General features: G+C 39.7%; 1 protein-coding gene across 2 annotated transcripts in view; it reads right to left on the bottom strand.

Moving 5' to 3' along the window:
* The window catches only part of Rock1 (Rho associated coiled-coil containing protein kinase 1), a 139,930-nt gene extending 122,764 nt beyond the window's left edge, over positions 1–17,166 (bottom strand). Inside the window, exon 1 of one of the 2 annotated variants that reach the window (XM_038329667.2) lies at positions 16,209–17,166. In XM_038329667.2, the coding sequence (XP_038185595.1) occupies positions 16,209–16,301 (93 nt within the window). In that variant the 5' untranslated portion in view covers positions 16,302–17,166. The remainder of the gene's footprint in view (positions 1–16,208) is intronic. The other variant, XM_038329666.2, reaches the window with a different exon arrangement.
* Between the last annotated feature and the right edge of the window lie 4,236 nt (positions 17,167–21,402).

Raw genomic sequence — 21,402 nt, 5'->3', positions numbered from 1 at the left:
GAAATAATCCCAAATACGCGTGGAATGCAACCTATGGAGAAAGTGTTATTGTAAACCATGATGGGCATTTTATAAAAGGCTTGTGGAGATAATCAAACAGCTATTTGGGTAAAACTGAAATTTTATATATTTCAAAATGATTAAAAAGAGATCAGAGATCTAAATGTAAAAATCAAAACAGAAGTACTAAATGAAAATATGGAAGAATCCATGTATAACTCAGATTGGGGGATTATAACTCAAAATTCTGAAACAAGAGACAGGTGATTTAAACATTATTTTTTAAATTATCAAGTAAAATAAACAAAATCGGGCACATAATAAACTGCAAATATTATTGGTCTTTTACTACAGAAAAGGAGTAAGATTTTAATATATATATATATATATATATATATATATATATAAATAAAGAACCCTTAATAAGTAGAAAGAAAGTTGTAAAGCTAGACAAAAATAGTAAAAAATTTTAGAGTTCATAAAAATATGGACCATAAAATATGAAAAGATGGATCTGGAGAAATGGCTCAGCAGTTAAGAGGATTTGCTGAGGACCCTGGTTTAGTTCTCAGCATCCACATGGTTATTCCCAGTTATCTCTAACTCCAGTTTTAGAGACTCCAACCTCTTCTAATTTGAGGATACCAGACATGCAAGCAATACACATGCAATATACACATGCACACATGCAAGCAAAACACATACATATATAAGTAAAAAATATATATGTATGTTTAATATATTATATATACGTTTAACTTTACTCGTAAAAGAAAATTATACTAAGATACTACTTCTCACTTACTAAATTTGGAAAGCTAAATGTGCTACTGTAAGGACAATAGATACTTTCACTTCTTACTATGGGAATAGGATCATTCCTAGAAAACAGACTCCTGCAATCTCACTTCTAGCAATCAACTTTTAAAGACACTCTGGATTATGAGATTAAATCATTCCTCAAGAAATCTTCTGAGGGTGAAGATGGATGGTCATCTGTTACATCAAAGGAAGTAGCATTATTCCAGCAGCATCCATTCTTGTTTAAGCCTTCCACTGTTAACAAGTTTGAGGTTACATTATTGGTAACCAATAATAAATTTATAGCACAAGCAGAAAAGAAAAGGTAATGTATTTTATGCATATAAATGAAAGAATGGTTTGTTATTGTTTCACAGGGAATTTGAAGTTGGAAGTCAAACACTCTGTATTCCAAATAAGGGTTTCAATATTCTGTAACTCTCAAACTGTTGGGCAATTTGAGAGCTGTTAGTTTATCCTGAAATGTAATATTTAATATAGCACTGAATAAATTATCCAAATTGTCAATGGACAAGTGATCAACTAATAGCTCTGTCAGTAACGGATTTCTCTTCAGTAAACTTCTATAAGTCCAAGTATATATGTATGTAAACCACAAGTATGTATACATATATATGTATGTATGTATGACAATGGCAAAACTTATATACAATATTACTAATAGCAAGAACTTAATACACTATCCACTAATATGAGACTGAAGAAACAACATGTCTTAGTTAGGGTTTCTATTGCTATGAAGAGATGCCATGACCATGGCAACTCATAATGGAAAACGTTTAACTGGGAGGCTCACTTACAGTTTCAGAGGTTCAGTTCATTATCATGACAGAAGGCATGGCAGCATGCAGGCAGGTGTGGTGCTGGAGAAGTAGCTAAGAAGCCCTATATCGTGCAGGCGACAGGAACTCAACTGAGCAGTATCTTGAGCACAGGAAACCTCAAAGCACGCCCCTACAGTGAAACACTTCCTCCAACAAGGCCACACCCACTTCAACAAAATCACAACTCCTATTAGTGCCACTCCTGGGCAGCGGGCTGGCAGTTTCCCACCACCCGGCTAGCTTTACACCCGAAATAATTACATGGAAACTGTATTCATTTAAACACTACTTGGCCCATTAGCTCTAGCCTCTTATTGGCTAACTCTTACATCTTGCTTTAATCCATATTTAGTAATCTGTGTAGCACCATGAGGTGGTGTCTTACCGGGAAAGATCCAGCATGTCTGACCTGTTGGCTGGCTTCATGGCGACTGACCTAGAGAGAGGCATGGCGATTGCCTCACTTCCCTCTTCCTCCCAGCATTCTGTTCTGTCTACTCCACTCACCTAAGGGCTGGCCTATCAAATGGCCAAGGCAGTTTCTTTATTAACCAATGAAATCAACACAAAACAGAAGACCCTCCCACATCAATTACAGGAGCAATTTACATTCAAACTACCATAACATCCACAAAATAGGACACTATGCGGCTACAAAAAAAGAATGAAAACTGCATTCCAGTTTGATATAAGCTATTTTTCTTTGCCAGAAAAGGGTAAAAATATGAATATAAACTTTACATACATGTAGTACATGTGTATTTGTCTGAATTTACAAAAAGAATTACTAGCGTACTATTTTCAAGCATGAAATAGGGGGCTAGGAGACACTTCAGAAGTTAAGACCACTGGTTGCTCTTCCAAAGGACCCAGGTTCGATTCTTAGTACACACAAGGTGGCTCATAACCATCTATAATTCTAGTTCCACGGAATCCAACAACCTCTGGCCTCCACGAGTACCATGCATATACACACTGCAGTCATACATGCAAGTAAAACACACAAATAAAATAAAAGTAAGTCTAAAATAAAGTTGTACCAGGCGGTGGTGGCGCACACCTTTAATCCCAGCACTGAGGAGGCAGAGGCAGGAGGATTTCTGTGAGTTTGAGGCCAGCATGGTCTACAACAGCTAATTCCAGGACAGCTAGGGCTGCTACCCAGAGAAGTCCTTTCTCAAAAAAAAAAAAAATAAATAAATAAATAAATAAAATAAATAAATAAAATTAAAGCAAAATTAAGAAAGGAAATCCAGGCAGTGATGACATACACCTTTAACCTCAGCACTCAGGAGGCAGAGACAAGCAGATCTCTTTGCCAGGCTGGTCTACAGAGCTAGTTTTAGAACAGCTAGGGCTACACATAGAGAAACTCTGTCTTTAAAAAAAAAAAAAGGCAAAAACCACAAAAAAATAGGATAAAAATGCTATATACTAATGAGAATTTCTCAACTGTATCTTGACTGAGGGAAAGGGAGGGAAAGCAGGGAAGAAAAGATCAAATTTCTAAATACTGAAAATAACTTGCATTGAAATAGTCTAAATAATAGTAGGCTGGTTAAAATTCAAAAATTAATGCTCTACTGACCAAATAAGGACAAGAAACAACTTCAGGACAGTAGTGACGAGAATTCAAAAGGAAATTTTCTTGTAATAATAACTAATTTTCAAGCATGGGACAAAGAAACGTGCAAGATGAGCCTCAGCATCTTATGACAAAAACAAATGCTCTGTCAAAAATTATTAGGATCACATACAAACATGAGAACATGAAGAACTTCCCATCAGTCGAAAATAGATCAAACTGCCCAGTCAGATGGACACCTCATCAGGGAAAGATGCTCACCAAAAATCCTGGCAACCTGAGTTTTATCCCTGTAATTCACATTGTAGAGGGAAAAATGCACTCCTAGTAGTTTTTGGGACAATGAAAAACCACAGAAACTGACTGTAGGGCTTAGAAGGCAGCTAGGAGAAATCCCCTGGGCTCCTTTACTGCCAACTGGTGTAACAAAATGATTGTTTCTACCTAGAACATATGGGTAGTCCCAAGAGTACTACTGCACTGTCACCTCACTAAAGGGTTTCTTTGAACATTATCTATACCTTTGTAAGTCTGTCTCTGCCAAGCCTATCATAGTAAGGCTCAAAAAATAACTTCTGCAAAGTAGCAATTAAAAATTGGAGAATTCCCCCTTCATATCATGAACTGTATTTCAAAGTAAACAGCCATAGGTAATGACAAGCCCTTCTCTCAACAGAATTAGTTAATAAACATGAAGGAATACTAAAATTATACATAATATGCTTCTTGCTGTGACGCAAAAGAAAACAGTCACATCTATGGAAATATTTACTAAAAAGTCCAACATAGTTAAACCACACTACTCAATCATTTAAAAGACCTAAGAGACCAAACAAAACAAAATCAGTAGTAACATGTAATGTGGGACTATTCAATTTGCAAAGACCCAGATTTTAATAAAGTAATTGGATTAAAAAAAAAACAAGTTGGGGGGCTGCCTTTAATCCCAGTACATGGAAGGCAAAGGCAGGCGAATCTCTGTAAATTCATGGCCAGCCTGGTCTACAGACGGAGTTCGAGGAAAGCCAAGGTTGTTACACAGGGAAACCCGGGGGGAGGGGGGAGAGCTATTTAAGATACTCAGAGAACAAAGAGTGTCTGTGTTAGATATAACAGTCATTGTGGTTATAAGAGAATATCATTTGTTTTATTTTTTAAGAGATACTAAAGCCCAGCACTGGGGAGGCAGAGGCAGGCAGCTCTCTGAGTTCGAGGCCAGCCTGGTCTGCAAAGTGAGTTCCAGGACAGCCAAGACTACACAGAGAAACCCTGTCTTGAAATACCAAAACACACACACACACACACACACACACACACAAACACACACACACACACACACAGAGAGAGAGAGAGAGAGAGAGAGAGAGAGAGAGAGGAGAGAGAGAGAGAGAGAGAGAGAGAGAGAGAGACTAAACCATGTTATGGGAGAAATAATACATAGAATTTAACATATTATAGGAAGAAAATTTAACATATATAAAAAACATATATGGACAGTGAAACATAAAATTCTGAGAAATGCAAATTCTGGGCAACAGAGGTACATTATTTTTTATATGTTTGAAAGTTTTCATTATAAAATTACCAAACTAAACTCAAATATAGTATTCCTCCCCCTCACTAGAACTAGTTTTGCAGCCTGAATGCATCTAAGAACCTAACATCTCATGAAAAATTCTAGAAATCATCCCCAAATATTCCGATTTTTGTTTGCCTAGGGAAAAGCCCAGAATCTATTTTTAAACAAGTTCCTCAGGTGAATCTGATTCAGAAAATCCGTAGACTCGTATATGAAAATTATACACTTTTAGTAGTTTGAATGTAATTGGCCACATAAACTCATAGGGTGTGGTACTATTTTGGTATGGCTTTGTTGCAATAGGTATGGCCCTGTTGTCACTGTAAGGGTGGGCTTTGAGATATTGTATATGATCAAGCCACACCCAGAATCCCAGATCATCCCTTGTTGCCTTCTGATCAAGATTAACGAGCGCCATGTCTGCCTGCATGATGCCATGCTTCCCACCATGATATGAATTGAAACCTCTGAACTGTAAGCCACCACCTTAACTAAAAGTTTTCCCTTATAATTGTTGCCGTGGTCACAGTGTCTCTTCACAACAATAAAAACCCTAACTAAAGCAGCAGTTGATACCAGGAACGGGGTATTGCTGTGATATGCTGGACCATGTTACTGTGTGGAGTAATAAGGACTTTGGTACTTCAGGTTAGGAGAGCATGTTTGATGGGTCATACTTAAAGCTTAATGGGCCATACTAGTATGGAAGAGAGTAGTGGTGAGTGTGGTTTGATGAATTGTGGATGGCTACCTCAAGAGGTTTCAGAGAAGAATTTCAGTATGCTGTCTAGAAATATTTCTTGTGATATTTTGGTATAGGAAGTAGCTGCCCTTTGCCCTTCTCTGGAGTATCTGTCTGAGGCTAAAGTGAAGAGTTTTGGATTAATTTTGTTGGAAGAAATCTCAAAACAGCCTAGTATGGACTCTGTCATGTAGATATTAGTGGTAAGCCTAATGAAGATATGTAATGAAAAGAAGCAAGCTGAGCAAGGAATATTTGAGGGGGAAAAGGGCACCAGAAAGTGCTATAGAGCTAAATCCTCTGTGCAAGGAGATAAACAAGTTAATAAAAGGAATGAAGGGGAGTGGTAACCTCAGGGCAAGACACTACCCAACTAAGTCTCCAACCTGTGAAAACAAATTAAAGAAAGTTTAGATCTGGATGCAGTGGCGCACACCTTTAATCCCAGCTCTCAGAAAGCAGAGACTGGCAGATCTCTGAGACTGAGGCCAGACTGGTCTACAGATCAAATTCAAGAACAGTCAGGCTTTGACAGTAAAGGTAACAATCAAAAACAGAAAGCTGGTGAAGATGTAATTGAACAATGTTCCAGTCCCAGCTTGCAGCAGAATTTGGCAGCATCAGCCACATAGTTCTGGCTTTAGAGTTAAGGACAGATGAGATTTGCTCCCCAAGACTAAGGAAAGCCACTGAGGCTAGGCATGTGCCAGGCATGTACCTGAAAGGAGGCCTATCTAGTAAAGAGCCCACTGTGTGAAGCTGTGAAGGTGAAGCCCGGATTGCTTTGGAAATGCCAAAATGTTAGAGATGCCAGAATCGTAGGCTACCTGCCTGTAGAGGGTGCGGCAAGGCTGCCCGTCACCCGGCTAGCTTTACCAAAAATAATTACATGGAAACTGTATTCTTTTAAAACACTGCCTGGCTCATTAGTTCCAGCCTCTTACTCACATCTTGACTAACCCATATCTAATAATCTTTGTAACACCACGAATGGTGTCTTACCGGGAAAGATTCAGCATGTCTGAACTGGCGGCTGGCTCCATCGCCTCTCTCTCCCCTAGGGGAGTCACGGCAGTCTGACTAACTTAGGAGAGGCGTGGCATCTGACTGAGCCATCTACCTCACTTCCTTCTTCCTGTTCTGTCTACTCCACCCACCTAAGGGCTGGCCAAGGCAGTTTGTTTATTAGCTAATGAGAATCCTCCATCACCTGCCGAAGTGAGCCACTAACAGGGAGTGGAACCAGCCCATGAGAAAGAAACAAGTGTGTTGCAGTCAACAAAGCTGAATGGCGTTGGAGATCTGAAGAGTATTTTGACATTAGACATGGAAATGCCGAGTTTGGAGTTTGTCCAGCTGGTTTTCAGTCTTGAATTGGTTTAGTGTTTCCTCACTGTGCTTCCTTCCCTATGTTCTGGAATGGTAATAAATATCTTGTGTCACTACATGTTGGAAGTATGTAATCTGCTCTTTGGTTTTACAGGCAATTACACTTAAGAAATTGCCATGAGTCTCAGAAGAGACTTTGAACTTTTAAACATTGTTGAGACTATGATAGACTATGGAGACTTATGAAATTGAACTAAATGCATTTTGCGTTATATTATTTAAAAGCTTATGGGGGCCAGAGTGTAGAATGCGGTAGTTTGAATGTAACTGGCCCCCATAAACTCATAGGGAGCGGCAGTACTAGGATGTATAGCTTTGTTGGAGTAGACATGGTCTTGTTGGAAGAAGTATGTCACTGTGGGGGTGGGTTTAGAGGTTTCCTATGCTATATCCCATCCAGTGTCACAGTCCACTTCCTGTTGCCTTCTGATCAAGATGTAGCCAGCACCATGTCTATCTGCATGCCACCATGCTCCCCATGATAATGGACTGAGCCTCTGATCTGTAAGTTGCCACCTCAATTAAATGTTTTCCTTTATAAAAGCTGCTGTGGTCATGGTATCTCTTCACAGCAATAGAAGCCCTAAGACAACACTCAAGACAGCTTTATCACAAGTCTTAAAATATATACCAAACCTTAAAGTAAAAGCATGGATCTTACGTACCTTATCTCCCTTTCAAGACTTACCTCAACACTATTTTAATATGATAGACATTTAGTTAATCTTTTCCCTACAATTATGAATTCCATAAAAGCAGGACCCATATTTGCTTTTACCTCACTATGGTGTCCCCACATTGCCTTTTAGTTTCAAACACTGAGTATGACTGAATGACAGTAAAAAGAAAAAGATGTTAACATGACCCATTGTTTCAGTTTAATAGAGAAAGTATTACTGGAAGTTAGCCAACCTTTTAAATTATGACCAAAGTAAAGATAACCTCTTGGCTCTCTACAGTATCAGACTTTAATCTGAATACCTAGTCAGTATTCAGACTAATCACTCAGCAATTACAAGAACACTTTATAAATATAAAGTACACTTTATATTTCATAATCCCAAATAGAAAAGAGCTATGTTTTACAGAAATAAAATACATATACATATTTTACTCACTCACTCATAGGGAGGGTGTTTTATTTGTTTTTATTTTTTATCTTGAGATAGGATCTCCTGTAGGTCAGGCTGCCCTTAAATTCACAATGTAGCTGAAGATGACTTTGAACTAACTACTTCTACATCCTAAGTGCTAATATTACAAATTTGTACCACCACTCAGAGCTACACATATATTATAGTGGATATAAAAGCAATTATCTTGATTATAATTTCTGTTCAAAAAGCACAAACCCTTAGATCAAGAGTTCTTAACATGTAGATCACAACCCCGTTGGGGAGCGGGACATCAAATGACCCTTTCATAGGTGTTGCCTAAGAACATCAAAAAACACAGATATTTACATTTATGACTCACAACAGCAGCAAACTTACAGTTATGAAGTAGCAAAGAAAATAATTTTATGGCTGGATGTCACCACAGCATGAGAACTGTAGTATAGGATCATAGCATTAGAAGGGTTGAGAATCAGTATCACAGAGTTATAAAAAATAAGTTATAAAACATAAAACCAAGTGCCAAGTATAACAATTAAAGTCAGTTTAAGACCCACTTCCAAAATCAGCATGACCCAAAGGTAGTTCTTATAGTTGTATGCCTACCCCAATAACACTTAACTGTGCAAACTTTATTTCCTAACTAATAAACCAATAATAAATTTCCAATTTTTTTCAGATTTATTTTATGTGTAAAACTGTTTTACCTGCATGTATGTATATGTACTATACGTGACTGGTGGTGCCTTCAAGAGGTCAGAAGAAAGTGTCAAATCTCTTGGAACTGGAGTTACAGATGGTTATGAACCACAATTTGAATGCTAGTAACTGGGTCCTTTGCAAGAGTAACACGTGCTCTTGAAACTGCTATCTCTTCCGTCCCAAGGATAATTTAAAAATTGTAATGACTCATAGACTATACAGATACAAAGGACATCAATAACTATTTGACCCAACTCTTCATCATTCTACAAAAAAGAAACTGACAGAAATTTAATGTTACAAGACTAAATAAATAACAAAAGACTATGAAAATACTTTGAATTTTCAGTCCAGTATTCTTTTCACTATATCATGCCAATAGCATGTTTTTAAAAATTACCATTTCCTATGATGAACTCAGTACTATCTAGATGTTCATTTTTTTTAAATACGTACAACTACTTATTTTGTATGTGTATATGTAGTCATTTGAATAAGGATGGCCCCCATAGGCTCATATATTTGAAGGTTAGTTTTCAGGGAAATGGCACCACTTAAAAAGGATTAAGAGGTGTGGTCTAGCTGGAAGAAGTGTCACTTGGAATGGGTTTTGAGATTTCAAGAGCCCATGCCAGACCCAGTCTCTTTCTCTCTCTCTACCTGCAGATCAGGGTAGGGCTCTCAACTACATCCCAACACATGCCTGCCATGCCTGCCACCATGCTTCCTGCCATGAAGATACACTAGGCCTCTGAAACTGTAAGCAAGCCCAATAAAATGCGTTCTCTTATAAGAGTTGCTATGGTCATAGTATCTCTTCACTACAAGAGAATAGTGACTAAAACAGTGTATGGGCAGGAGTACATATCACATCTGGAGGTCAGAGGACAACTAGAAGTCAATTCTATCCTTCTGCCAAGCGGGTTCCAGAGATATAACTCAGATCATCAGACTAAGCAGACAGTGTGTTTAAATGATGAGCTAATTCACTAACATCTATCCATCTTCTTATAAATAAACATATATGCTATAAACAGCTATGATACGGACTTCAACTAATTAGATGGTTCTTTCTGTGCAAGTATGCGAATAGGAAAGTGGTGCTAATTGATCTTCAGTAACAGCACCATTTGAATATCTCCTGATAGGTAAGCTTTTCTGTAATTTTCACAATGGAATCTATAGTTTTCACTGTCCATATACCAAAATGTATAACCATGACATAAAAACTAAACTGTAAGATTATAAAGTCTAACATAACTTAAATTTTGTGTAGTTCCTTCTATTGAGTTAAAAGTATCGTGAGCAACTTTTCTAAACACCCAGTGTGCTCAGTGTTAGAGGGCCTATTTACAGAAGACATATTGAAAGTGCCGAAGACACACACATAAAGAAAACAAGATAACAACTAAATCTTAACAAATTAGCTCCCAACTGCCTTTCATACTAACCCAAAACCTTAGTAAAATTAGGTATTGTCTTAGTGTTGTGTTTTGAATAGGTATGGCCTCGAAAGACTCATATGTTTGAATGCTTGTGGCACTATAGGTGAATTGGTATGGCCTTGTTGGAGGAAGTGTGTCACTGTGGTGGTGGTGGTGGGCTTTAAAGTCATATATTTATTCAAGCCATACTCAGGGAGACAGTTCACTTCCAGCTGCCTGCAGATCAAGATGTAGAACTCTCAGCTACTTCAACACCATGCCTGCCATGCCTGCCACCATGCTTCCTGCCATGATGATGAGGGAATGAGTCTCTGAATTGTAAGCCAGCCCCAATTAAATGTTTTCCCTAAGAGTTGTTGTGGTCATGGTGTCTCTTCACAGTAATAAAAACCCTAACTAAGACAGACAGTATTCTGTTGCTGTGAAGAGACCATGACCAATACAACTCATATAAACGAAAGCATTTAACTGCAGTTTGCTTACAGTTCCAAAGGTTTAAGTCCATTATCCTCATGGTGAGTAGCATGGCAGAAGGCAGGCAGGAATGGTAGGTGAGAGTTCTACATCTGGATCCAAAGGCAGCAGGAAGAGAGTCTATGAGTTTGAAGTGGGCTTTTTGAAACCTCAAAGCCTACCCTCAGTGACACATTTCCTCCAACAAGCCCATGCCTCCTAATCCGTCTCAAATAGCACTACTCCCTAATGACCAGGCATTCAAACATATGATGAGCCTAAAGGGGACATTCCTATTCAAATCACCACAGGTATATTATAAATCCTAAGGGGCTGGAGATGTAACTCCGAGGTAAAGCATTTGTCATGCATGTGCAAGTTCCCGGAATTAAAACCCATAACTACAAAATAAAACATAACTGAGTGAACAATCTCCAAAAACCCTTCTCCTAGTTATATCCATCTAATGTCTACATTTTCAGTTATATTTGGTTTGGATGTTTCAACAATACGTATCTAGATTATAGACTTAAGTGACAGGTAAATTACTCTGCACTTAAGGAAGACAATGTACCAAAAATACTACAAAATGACAGTAACAGCTACCAAGTAACAGGTTACTGACCACTATACATATCATAATTTGTATTATTTAATTTTCATAACAATTTTCTTTAAGTTTAAACCTTGAATGAGCTTTCCAGGGTTAAAATAACTCACCTAAAGCCCTCCAGGTCAGGGATACACAGAGAAACCCTGTCCCAAAGAAACAAAAAAAAAAAAAAATTCTCCAACTCACACATGACAAGGCCTAGATTTGAATTCACATTTAGTGCTACAGAAACATTTACTAAATGTTTAGTTAGAAGACTAGTTTGTTTTTTAATGTCCTTGCAATAAACTAACAATCAGAATAGTCTAGTATAAACTATGCATGTTTGCAAGGCTGAAGTAAGAATTTCATTGCTTGAGGCTACATTAAAGTTAGAGCCTGTGGTGGTTTGAATAAGAATGATCCCCCATAAGCTCATATATTTGAATGCTTAGTCATTGGGAGTGGCATTATTTGAGAAGGGTTAGGAGGTGTAGCCTTGTTGGAGAAGGTGTGGCACTGGGGTGGGCTTTGACTTCTCAAAGCCCATGCCAGGCCCAGTGTATGTGTGTGTCTCTCTCTGCTTGAAGATCAGGACATAGCCTGCTTCTATGCGCCCCACCACGATGATAATGGGCTCTGAAACTGTAAGCAAGGCCCCAATTAAATACTTTCTTTTATAAAAGTTGCCTTGGTTATGGTATCTTCTCATAGAAATAGAAATCATGTCCTACTAATAATTAAACCCATAAACTTGAAATCATGAGTGCTAATAGGCACACAGCTATCTATGAACAACAGTAGACACATAGCTTTGAAAATCAGTAGGCACACAGTTATGAGTCAGTATGAGGTGCAAAGAATTATTTCAAGCCTTTTCATTCCACCAACAGTAGCATATTCTCAAATGTGATTAACCTAACTGGTAAGAGGATGGAGATTATGCAGCAATCTAGACCCTCAAATTCTACTCTAAGTCTTTTGTTTAAAAACTCAAATGCATGGAATAGTATTGCCAAAAACTTGACAACAAAATGTCCCATTTAGTGGCAGAGATAGTAGTGATATTAACAACACAAATAATTTATTTTAGAATATAAGAAATCTAGGTGATAGTATGTCTAAGCAAAGAGGTCTAAAAGCCAGTTGAATATTTAAAATTTGGAGTAAATAAAAGAATAAAGAGCAAACTAGATGGCTCAGTCAATAAAGATGCTTAAAGCACAAACCTGGCAACCTGAGATACTCCCCCAGCACACGCATAAAGGTGGCCTAAAAGAACTAACTACACAAAGTTGTCTTCTGACATCTACATGATAAGTAGAAACACACAGACATATACACACACAAACAATTAATAAATATGTATATAAAAAGATTTACAGATAATGAAAAGAGTGCTAAGGAATTGATGCTTCAAGTTTGGAATGCATTATTCATCACATTCAAGACAAAAAATAAGGCAAAGAGAAGAAAATAAATATAAAATGAAAAGATGGGGAAAGCACTCGTTAAAAATACAAAAAAGAGAATTTTACAGAAGAAAAATGAAAACCAGCATACAAAGTTTTTTACAATTGTTTTCCACATTCTGAAAAAAAATTGACTAATGAGAAAAAAATTGTAACAAATATGTACTAAGGGACACAACAGTGAGAGAATGTTGTAAATAATACAAATACCCCTTCCCCTTTATCCACCCATCTTACACTTCACCAGTTTGAAGAAAACAAAAAGAAAGTCATGCTCTTGAAGAAAAGGTTGGACAGCCACTTACCAGCATTTCTTCAAGGTATTATTGTATAAATGATAACATTATTACTGTCCCAAATAAGTGTTTTCTGGGTCAAGTTAGATTTAAAGACATTTGCTAGCAAACTGTTGTGAAACCAAGAGGTTTGAGAGCTTTCATTACTGAAAACTGGATCCAGAAGCAAACAATCCCACAACCTATTTAAAGAGATCATAAAAGTCTAGAATGACAAGTAGAGTATGTGGCAAATAATATGAACAGAGTATCAGTTAAAGCAGTCACCAAGGATTAAAGTGATCGAGACAGGCTGAAGAGCAGTTAAAAGCTCTTGTTGCTTTTGCAGAAGACACCAGTTCAGTTCACAGTACTCAAATAGGTGACTCACTGCCACCAGTAACTCCAGCTCCAGGAGGTGACACCCTAACAGTACCTGTATGTACACAGCTCACATACATTCAAAGCTAGAGAGGCAACCAAGGAAAAAGGAGTGTTAAACCTCCCATCTAAAACAGGTCCAAATTCCATACAAAGCAATTACAGATTCACTGAAAACTGTAGTGACATAAGTCACTGCAAATAGTAGAGTAAGTGGATGAATGAGCAAATGAATGAATGAATGCCCAATAATAAACATAAAAATGTTGTACAAAGAAAATTCATGCTAGACACTATAAAACTGGAAAGAGGATTTCTGTTTCCAAAGAAAATCCCCATCTTTAAAGTTCAGGGTGACCTAATAATAAAATTTCAAGTCACCTTCGATAATGGAATTTTAAAAAGATCAAGATTATAAGATTACAACAGAAAGTAATCAAATCTGTCCATTCAATATTAATTCTCCAAACATTTCTTTAAAGTCTTGTACTCCTAAAGCTACTTGGCTACCTTAACGCAGAGGACCTAGAGCGCTTGCTTCTTTGACTCTTCCTTTTTATTCAACCTTTGTCTTTCACCTAGATCTCTCTCTAGGTTATTCCTTTTCGTTATATCAGTTTCAAATTTATGTAAATGATTCCCAAATCACTATCCTTCACTGTAAGTTTAACTCCACATCTCCAATAGTCTACAGACCCTTTTTCCTGTCTCATCTCACTATCCTGTCAAATACAGCACATTCAAAATACATCCGTAGAGCTATTTTTCTTAAGCGATTTCAAAACCTGATTATTTTCACCATTTTCAATGTAACCCAGGCTCAACATTTTTGGAGTCATTTGACTAAATGCCTCTCTGGTTCTCCCTTTTCCTCTTAAACTCTGTCAAAGAAGTTCTATCAATTCTTCCTTCCTCATTTTCATATCCTAACTCGGGATTCCAACTGTCAGTAGACTATCATAGCACTCTTAAAATTCTCCAATCTCACTTTATCCCGGGTCTTGCATATAACTACTAGATTAATCTTCATTTATTCTGTGACAGCCTTAAATGCACTCAAATAAGACAAATCTAACCCCACTATTCTTCCAACTTTATCACAGCCAGTCATGGATGCACCCATCTTCTATGTTATCCTATTCATCATAAAGCACACTTTGGCACTCTGAACTCACAGCAACCTTCAGTTTTCATGTTACAGACAGATGACTAAAAGATACTAAATAGTCATCTGGAATTAACCAGTTGTTTTCTCAATCTGTAAACTGTTTTTCTTTGTTTCTGTGTATGTTTTATTAAAATGTTTTCCTAAGTGGATTCAACTCTCAAGAGTCCATGTAACATGTATTTATCTCCTTGTACACTCCACAACTCTATCAGGTACCTACCAAATGATGCTGTAACAAAAGAGAAAACAAGCGATAAAAATACAAACAAGCTCCTAAACCCTCCTTATAATCTACTTCATAAAAGGGGGAGAAAAAAGCAAAACAGGATGAACATCTCAATGGTGGAGTGCTTCTCTAGCATTTGCTGGGTTCAAAATGGCAGGATCACTAACAATAACAATAATAAAACCTAGGACACAATTTTAGTAAATATTTAAAGACATATAAAACGTGGAATACATTAGATATGTATTCTAATTCCTTTTACTTTTATCATTCAATAAAAATTTCAAATTTCTTATGATCAATCTTGTTTCTCAGTATGAAAGAGAATCTATAATGTGGGTGAAACAATTCAAGCACATAACCCACACTCTCTCATTTTATAGTCAAGTATGCTTAGGGCAATTCTGAAAGCTTTGGTGAGAAACCTTACTCAAGTTAAAACTGTACAGAAATGTTTAGAATAACTGAAACACACATTTTTAACCTACAAAATTTCCTCATTCAATGTGAGATTTTAAAATGCCATCTCTCTGAATGGCATTATTCTATTATTCTTAAATATCCAAACTACGAATATACAAAGATAATTCTCTGAGACTCCCATGTCCATACAGACACTAAAACATGATTTTAGAGATCAAGTGATTTTGTTTGAACTGAAAGAGTATTAAAATATAACTTCTAGTAGTAATCGGGAAAATTCTGTTCGTAACTGTATTGGCTGTGCTCAAATGTCAATTATTTACAAATAATTATATTTGCTATCAACGACTAGACAATTTTTAGGTTGGATTTTGACTTTTTGTGACATACGAACTTTAAAACATTTTTTAAATGGTAATAGTAAGTTCACTACCATCAAAAGGAGTTATTAATATATGTGAGATATATTTACTAACGACATTTCAAAAGCCATCAACCTTGTGCTGGCCTAATATAGTTATCTTAGGTGTTTGCATTTAACGTTCAGCAAAGTTTCTTTAGCCTCAAGACACCTAAAATTTTAACTTAAAAATCACTTTCTCGGTATCAATTCTCCATTATCATTTCCAAGTCTAAATTCCAAACCCCCAGGAACTAATTCTGTAAATAGAAAGTAGAGTTTTCAATACTACCGTCAATCTAATCGGGAAGATGAATGCTAAAATCGTATTCACACTATAAGCTTTGACGTGTTAATGTTCTGAAACGACCTGCAATAGCAGTTTCTAAGAATTTTGAGTGACTGACAAGCGGAATCAAAACCCTAAGTTCAGAGTAGCTAGCTGAGAACCAGTGAAATAGCTAAAAGGGGGCTTGAAATATGAAGTTTACTAGTACTCCGAAATTCTTCCAAAGAGAAATCTGGCATCTTCCCAAGATGACTATGCACACCTGAGACTAGTTGCAGTTAACCAGACAGCAAACAAGGCAACCCAGAGAAAACAGCGGCACTCACCAGCAAACAATCTGAATTCACTTCCGATTTGGGATCCCGCAGGAGGTTGTCGATTTTTTCAAACCGAGTCTCAAAACTGTCCCCAGTCGACATGATGCTGCTACTTGTACAATACCTTCGCAGCGGAAAACAAGTTCAACCAACTTCCTCCGCGGGGGGTTTGCAGCCGCCGGGCAGAAGAGTCGGAACCTCGGGGTCACCGGTGTGCCCGGCTCCCCTACTTCCCCCTCACTGAGGGGACTTCGGCTCTCCAGACCCCAGGCTGGGGGTGACAGCGACCCGCAGCCGCTCCGATGCCCAAAGTCGCATCCCACCCGGCAGCCCCTCGCGACAGCCGACAGCGCCGTCGCCTGCCGCCGGGGTCGCTCCGGCGAGGCGCCTCAGCCTAGCGGGCCCGGGCAGCCTTCGCCATGGCGGGGCCCAGTCCAGAGAAGGGCAGCGGCGGGAAGAGGGAGCGCAGCAGGGTGGAGACTCCCTCGGGGCAGCCAGGGAGGGCGAAGAGGAAAGGCGAAAGCGAAGGGCGGGTGAGGAGCTGCGCCAGCTACCGCCGCCGCCGCCGCCGCCTGGGCCCCGGGCCGGCCCCGCTCCGCTCGAAGGCGCTGGAAACGGTCTAGCCCCGCATCCCTGGTTCCTCTCGGCCCGGCCGACGCGCCGACAAGCCTCGGCCAAGACCTGACCCCCACAGACCAGGCTCACGCTCCCATTTCTAACCGGTCGCTGCTGGGCTTGCTACCGCTGTGTCCGGCGGGGCAGGGCTACGTCGGCGGCCCGAAGACGACTCCCGGCGAGGAAGACGACCGTGGGGTCCCGGCGGCTGCTGATGCGGGAGCTCCTGGGAGGGGCTGCGGTCAGGCTGGGAAAAGGGCGAGTCGCGGAGGCGAATGCCTGGGGGGTGGGGCGAGGAGCGCTGAGACCGACTAATATGTCCGCCTTCCTGTTCAAACAAACGGAGACCGCCGGTGCGCCGTGCGCATGCGCGGCGCGGGCGTTCGGAAGGGGAACAGGCCGGGTCGCGCGCGCGCGCGCGCGCGCGCACGCAGACGCCTGTGAGGGCGGGGCTGGCCGGGCGGGGGCGGGGCTGCCATGGAGGTCCGGACCGAGGTGGACCTTTCCCTGCTTCTGGTCGGGGTGCTGGCAGGAGCCCCAGCTTTGCTTCCTCTGGGCCTTGCTTAGCCTCAGGTCGGGACAATTCTGACAAGGAAAAAGGGCGCTTGTTATCACTGAGATAGATACTTTTGACTGGGTAAGAGGATGCTTTTCGTCCCGTAGGTACAAGAGAGTTATTTCAGCACCAGTGGAGCTTGGATTTTCCAGAGCACTCTGGTCAGCTCTCCTGAGCCCCACCACGCTGAGTCTGTTTACGATTTACTGGGAAAAATCACCAGGCACTCTGCGTTCCCTAGCCTTGTGGTCAAGGGAGCCTTAAAATGTTGACTCTGGAAGATAGACTCGATAGAAGTTAACGCAGTTTAATTAAACAGGAAAAATCAATGTTTTTAAGCTATTCCTATTCGCTTTCTCACATCAACTTTTAGTTCTGTCTTGCTTTCATAAGGCTACTGTTTAAACTTCGGGTCATTTATTAAAAATTGGAATTGTGGTTTTGCCACAGTGAATGTGGGATAGGAAAATAATGGGCATATCCTCCTGGTTCAGTTTCTTCATTGACCGTGGGGTAAAAGATCTCTGATAGTTTTTCACTGTCCAACTCCTATTTGTTTCTAATCAATCCTTGAGTTTGATCATAAGTCAAATGAAAGATTGCTGGAGGTTGAACATGTGAGTGTGTTTTACCCCACACTGCAAATGTTACAGAGAAACCAAATGTGCCTATATAAAAAGCAATGCATGATGTCTAAACAGTACATCATCATGGGGGCCAGGCGGTGGTGGTACACACCTTTAATCCCAGCACTCGGGAGGCAGAAGCAGGCAGATCTCTGTGAGTTCGAGACCAGCCTGGTCTACAAGAGCTAGTTCCAGAACAGGCACCAAAAACTACAGAGAAACCCTGTCGCGAAAATCAAAAAAAAAAAAAAAGGAAAAAAAAAAGAACTGTTTATCTATAAAGTCCACTGTGTCAATCAAGATAGGAAGTAAGCCTTCACAGAAAATCATAGCCAAGGAAAAACAGGGACAGGTATTTTATTAAATGCTTTTGCAGTGACTTTTCTTGGCCTCAGTATTTCAAGTCAGTCATGTGAATTAGATTTATTTTTAAGCATAGGGCTTAAAATAATCTCACAGTTTCCCTGAAATAAATTTCCTAAACCCTGCTTGTTCTTTATTACCATTTTTAGGTATTCTTAGGATTCTTTTCTCTCAGAGAACTGAACATTATGTTGTTTTCCATTTGGAAACACACAAAACAGTGCAGATAGCTAAGGCATTAAGAATCCAATAAAGGTAAGTTATTGACAATTCTCCTACTGGAAGTATATTTGAAGTGTATGTGTATTTACCTACAAAGCTATTCTGATGATTGTAACATACCATGGCTTGCTTACTTAAAAAATAAGCTGAGTTGGTGGTGGTGCACGCCTTTATTCCCAGTACTTGGGGGGCAGGGGCAGGTGAATCTGGGTGAGTTTGAAACCAGCCTGGTCTACAGAGCGAGTGCCAGGACAGACTCCAAAGATACACAGAGAAACCCTGTCTTGAAAAAATAAACAAACAAAAACAATGTAGCATGATAACAAAAACCCAGAGACAGCAATTGAAGTTCAACCTGAAGATCAGGGAAGCAAAACAGCCAAGCCAATAGAGAGAGCTCTTACCTCTATGAAATCTTCAGGCTGAAAAAAGAGCAAGTGCCTGTCATGTCCCACCTTATGTTCCTCTCTAGTGCTGGAATTAGAGACATGCACCACCACTCCCTGGCCTCTCTGGTTAACTAGTATGACTGCTGGGATTAAAGGCATGGACCACCACTGTCTGGTCTGTATGGCTGACTAGTATGGCTGTTTTGTATTCTAATCTTCAGGCAAGCTTTGTTCACTAAAATACAAATGAAATATCGCTACAAAGAATGAAAAGTAATAGAGGATGATGTTTTATTGTTGAAACTTACGAATATTTTAAGATGCATACAAATAACTTACCAAGGACTAGGTGCTACTTTATAAACTTTATATATTATCTCATTAAAACTTAAAGGACTGAAGTTAAAAGCACTTGCTGCTCTTCTGGAAGTTGTGTGTTTTGTTCCTAGAACCCATTTCAGGCATCTCATAACCACCTAACTCTAGCTCCAGACGATCTGACATTTCTGGCTTCTAAAGGTACTCCCACACAAATTGCATATAGACATGGACATACACACATACACTTAGAAATAAAGATGTATATAGTAATTTCAAACAAACTTTATTATGAGTATACCTGTACCACAGATGGGGAAACAAGTGCTCAAGATCATAACTACTTGCTTGCTCATTAGTCATAAAGAAACCAAAATGGAGCAGAAGAGTTTCCCAACAATAGTAATGTTGGGAAGACTACTGTTCAATCCAAATGGAGAACCAACAATGCATTGTATTGTTTGCATCGGCAATGATTTAAATGATTCCTTGTAAGAGAAGGATCGATATGATTATGATCCATAGGTGTAGCACAGATTCTAATTGTTCTTAATAGAAGCCTGGAGTCAGATATTAAGGGGAGAAAACTGAGAGATCAGAGAAGCAGAGCAGCCAGCCACTAGAGAGACCTTTTATCTCTACTGATGCTCAGCCCAAAGGGGCAATGCTGTCCTCAGATTGCCTCCTCAGACAGCATTCTCTGACTCCATCCTCAGACTGCATCTCCAGACTGCACTGAGCTCCTGTCTCCTCTCACCTTTTTTTCCTTCTCTCTGCCCAGAATCATAAAATAATAAAACAATTCTTGCAATGATCTACTGTTTTGGGTTGGTTTCTCAGAAGGAGAAAACAAAACAGTGTCCCGGGAAAAATGTTTCATTCACAAGTAAATATAGAAACAAGAAACTGGAAACAGTATATACTTTTGTTTTTTACATTACCCCAAATAATAATCAGTATCTACAATAAAGCAGCTAAAGAAAGAACAAATTGATGCATGGTAATATCTTTTATTTCCAGCAGGACATCTGCACAGAAGAACTGTAAATGTTTCTAAACAAATGGAGGAACACAGAGTTGGAGAGATAACTCAGTGTAAGAATGAGGACCTGAATTCAATCCCTAAAACTCACGTGGAAAAAAAGCCAGAAAAGCTGGACATGGTTACATGTATTTATAGTCCTTATGCTGGGGAAATGGAGATGTATACCTGGTGCCAGGGAGGCCGGGAGAGAACATCAGATTACACGGTTGTGAGCTGCCATGTGGGTGCTGGGAATTGAGCCCAGGTCCTTCATAAGACCAGCAAGTGCTCTTAACAACCAAGGCATCTCTCCAGTCCCTTAGCTATGTTTTTGTATTTTCTCAATTTTAATCATTTTATGCTATCCACAAAACACATAAAATTCCAGGTACATACTATAAATTGAACATCAATTATAAATCAGTTTCATAGATTACATGTTATTCAAAAAATGCACATCACAAATATGTTAGGAATGTGATATAGTGGGCCTGCCTGATATCCTGTGGCTCAGGTGGGTGAAAGACATCCATGGGGCAGCCTGGGTCCTCATGGACTGAGCTGGCTGAAGGCATCCACAGGCCTGCCCAAGTAGGTGCCATTATGATGAGCAAGTATATGGTGGAGAAATGGGGGAGAAAGATGATGGAATGGTTCGCATGCCATGGTAAGAGATAGTTCTGAAGAGGCATGGGTGATGAGGAATAGGCTGATTTGGGCGGCCTGCTTGCCATCTGGGCCCAGGCTGCTGCCTGGGGCTATGTCTGGGTTCATGGTCCTATGCTGCCAGATTCTGTGTTAACATGACCCATGTTGCCACCAAGGCCATGGGGATACTTGGGTCTGGGCCACCACCTGTGGCCATTTTGGTGTTCAAGTATCCTGCCACCATTGGGGCCATGTTGATCTCAGTAGCCTGTGCTGCCACCAGGGGACATGATGACATCTGTGTCCAAGCTGCTACCAGGCGCCATATCTGGATCTGTGTCCCTCCAGCAGTCAGGGTCTGTGTTGGTGTCCAAGGGCCACGCTGCCACCAGGGCTATGCCAATCTGGATGGCCTGTGCTGCCAACCTGGGCCCCACGGTGA

The sequence above is a fragment of the Arvicola amphibius genome, chromosome 5, assembly GCF_903992535.2.
Source record: "Arvicola amphibius chromosome 5, mArvAmp1.2, whole genome shotgun sequence".
NCBI lineage: Eukaryota > Metazoa > Chordata > Mammalia > Rodentia > Cricetidae > Arvicola > Arvicola amphibius.
Note: the sequence above shows the minus strand (reverse complement) of the source record. Positions and strands in the feature narration are given on the sequence as shown.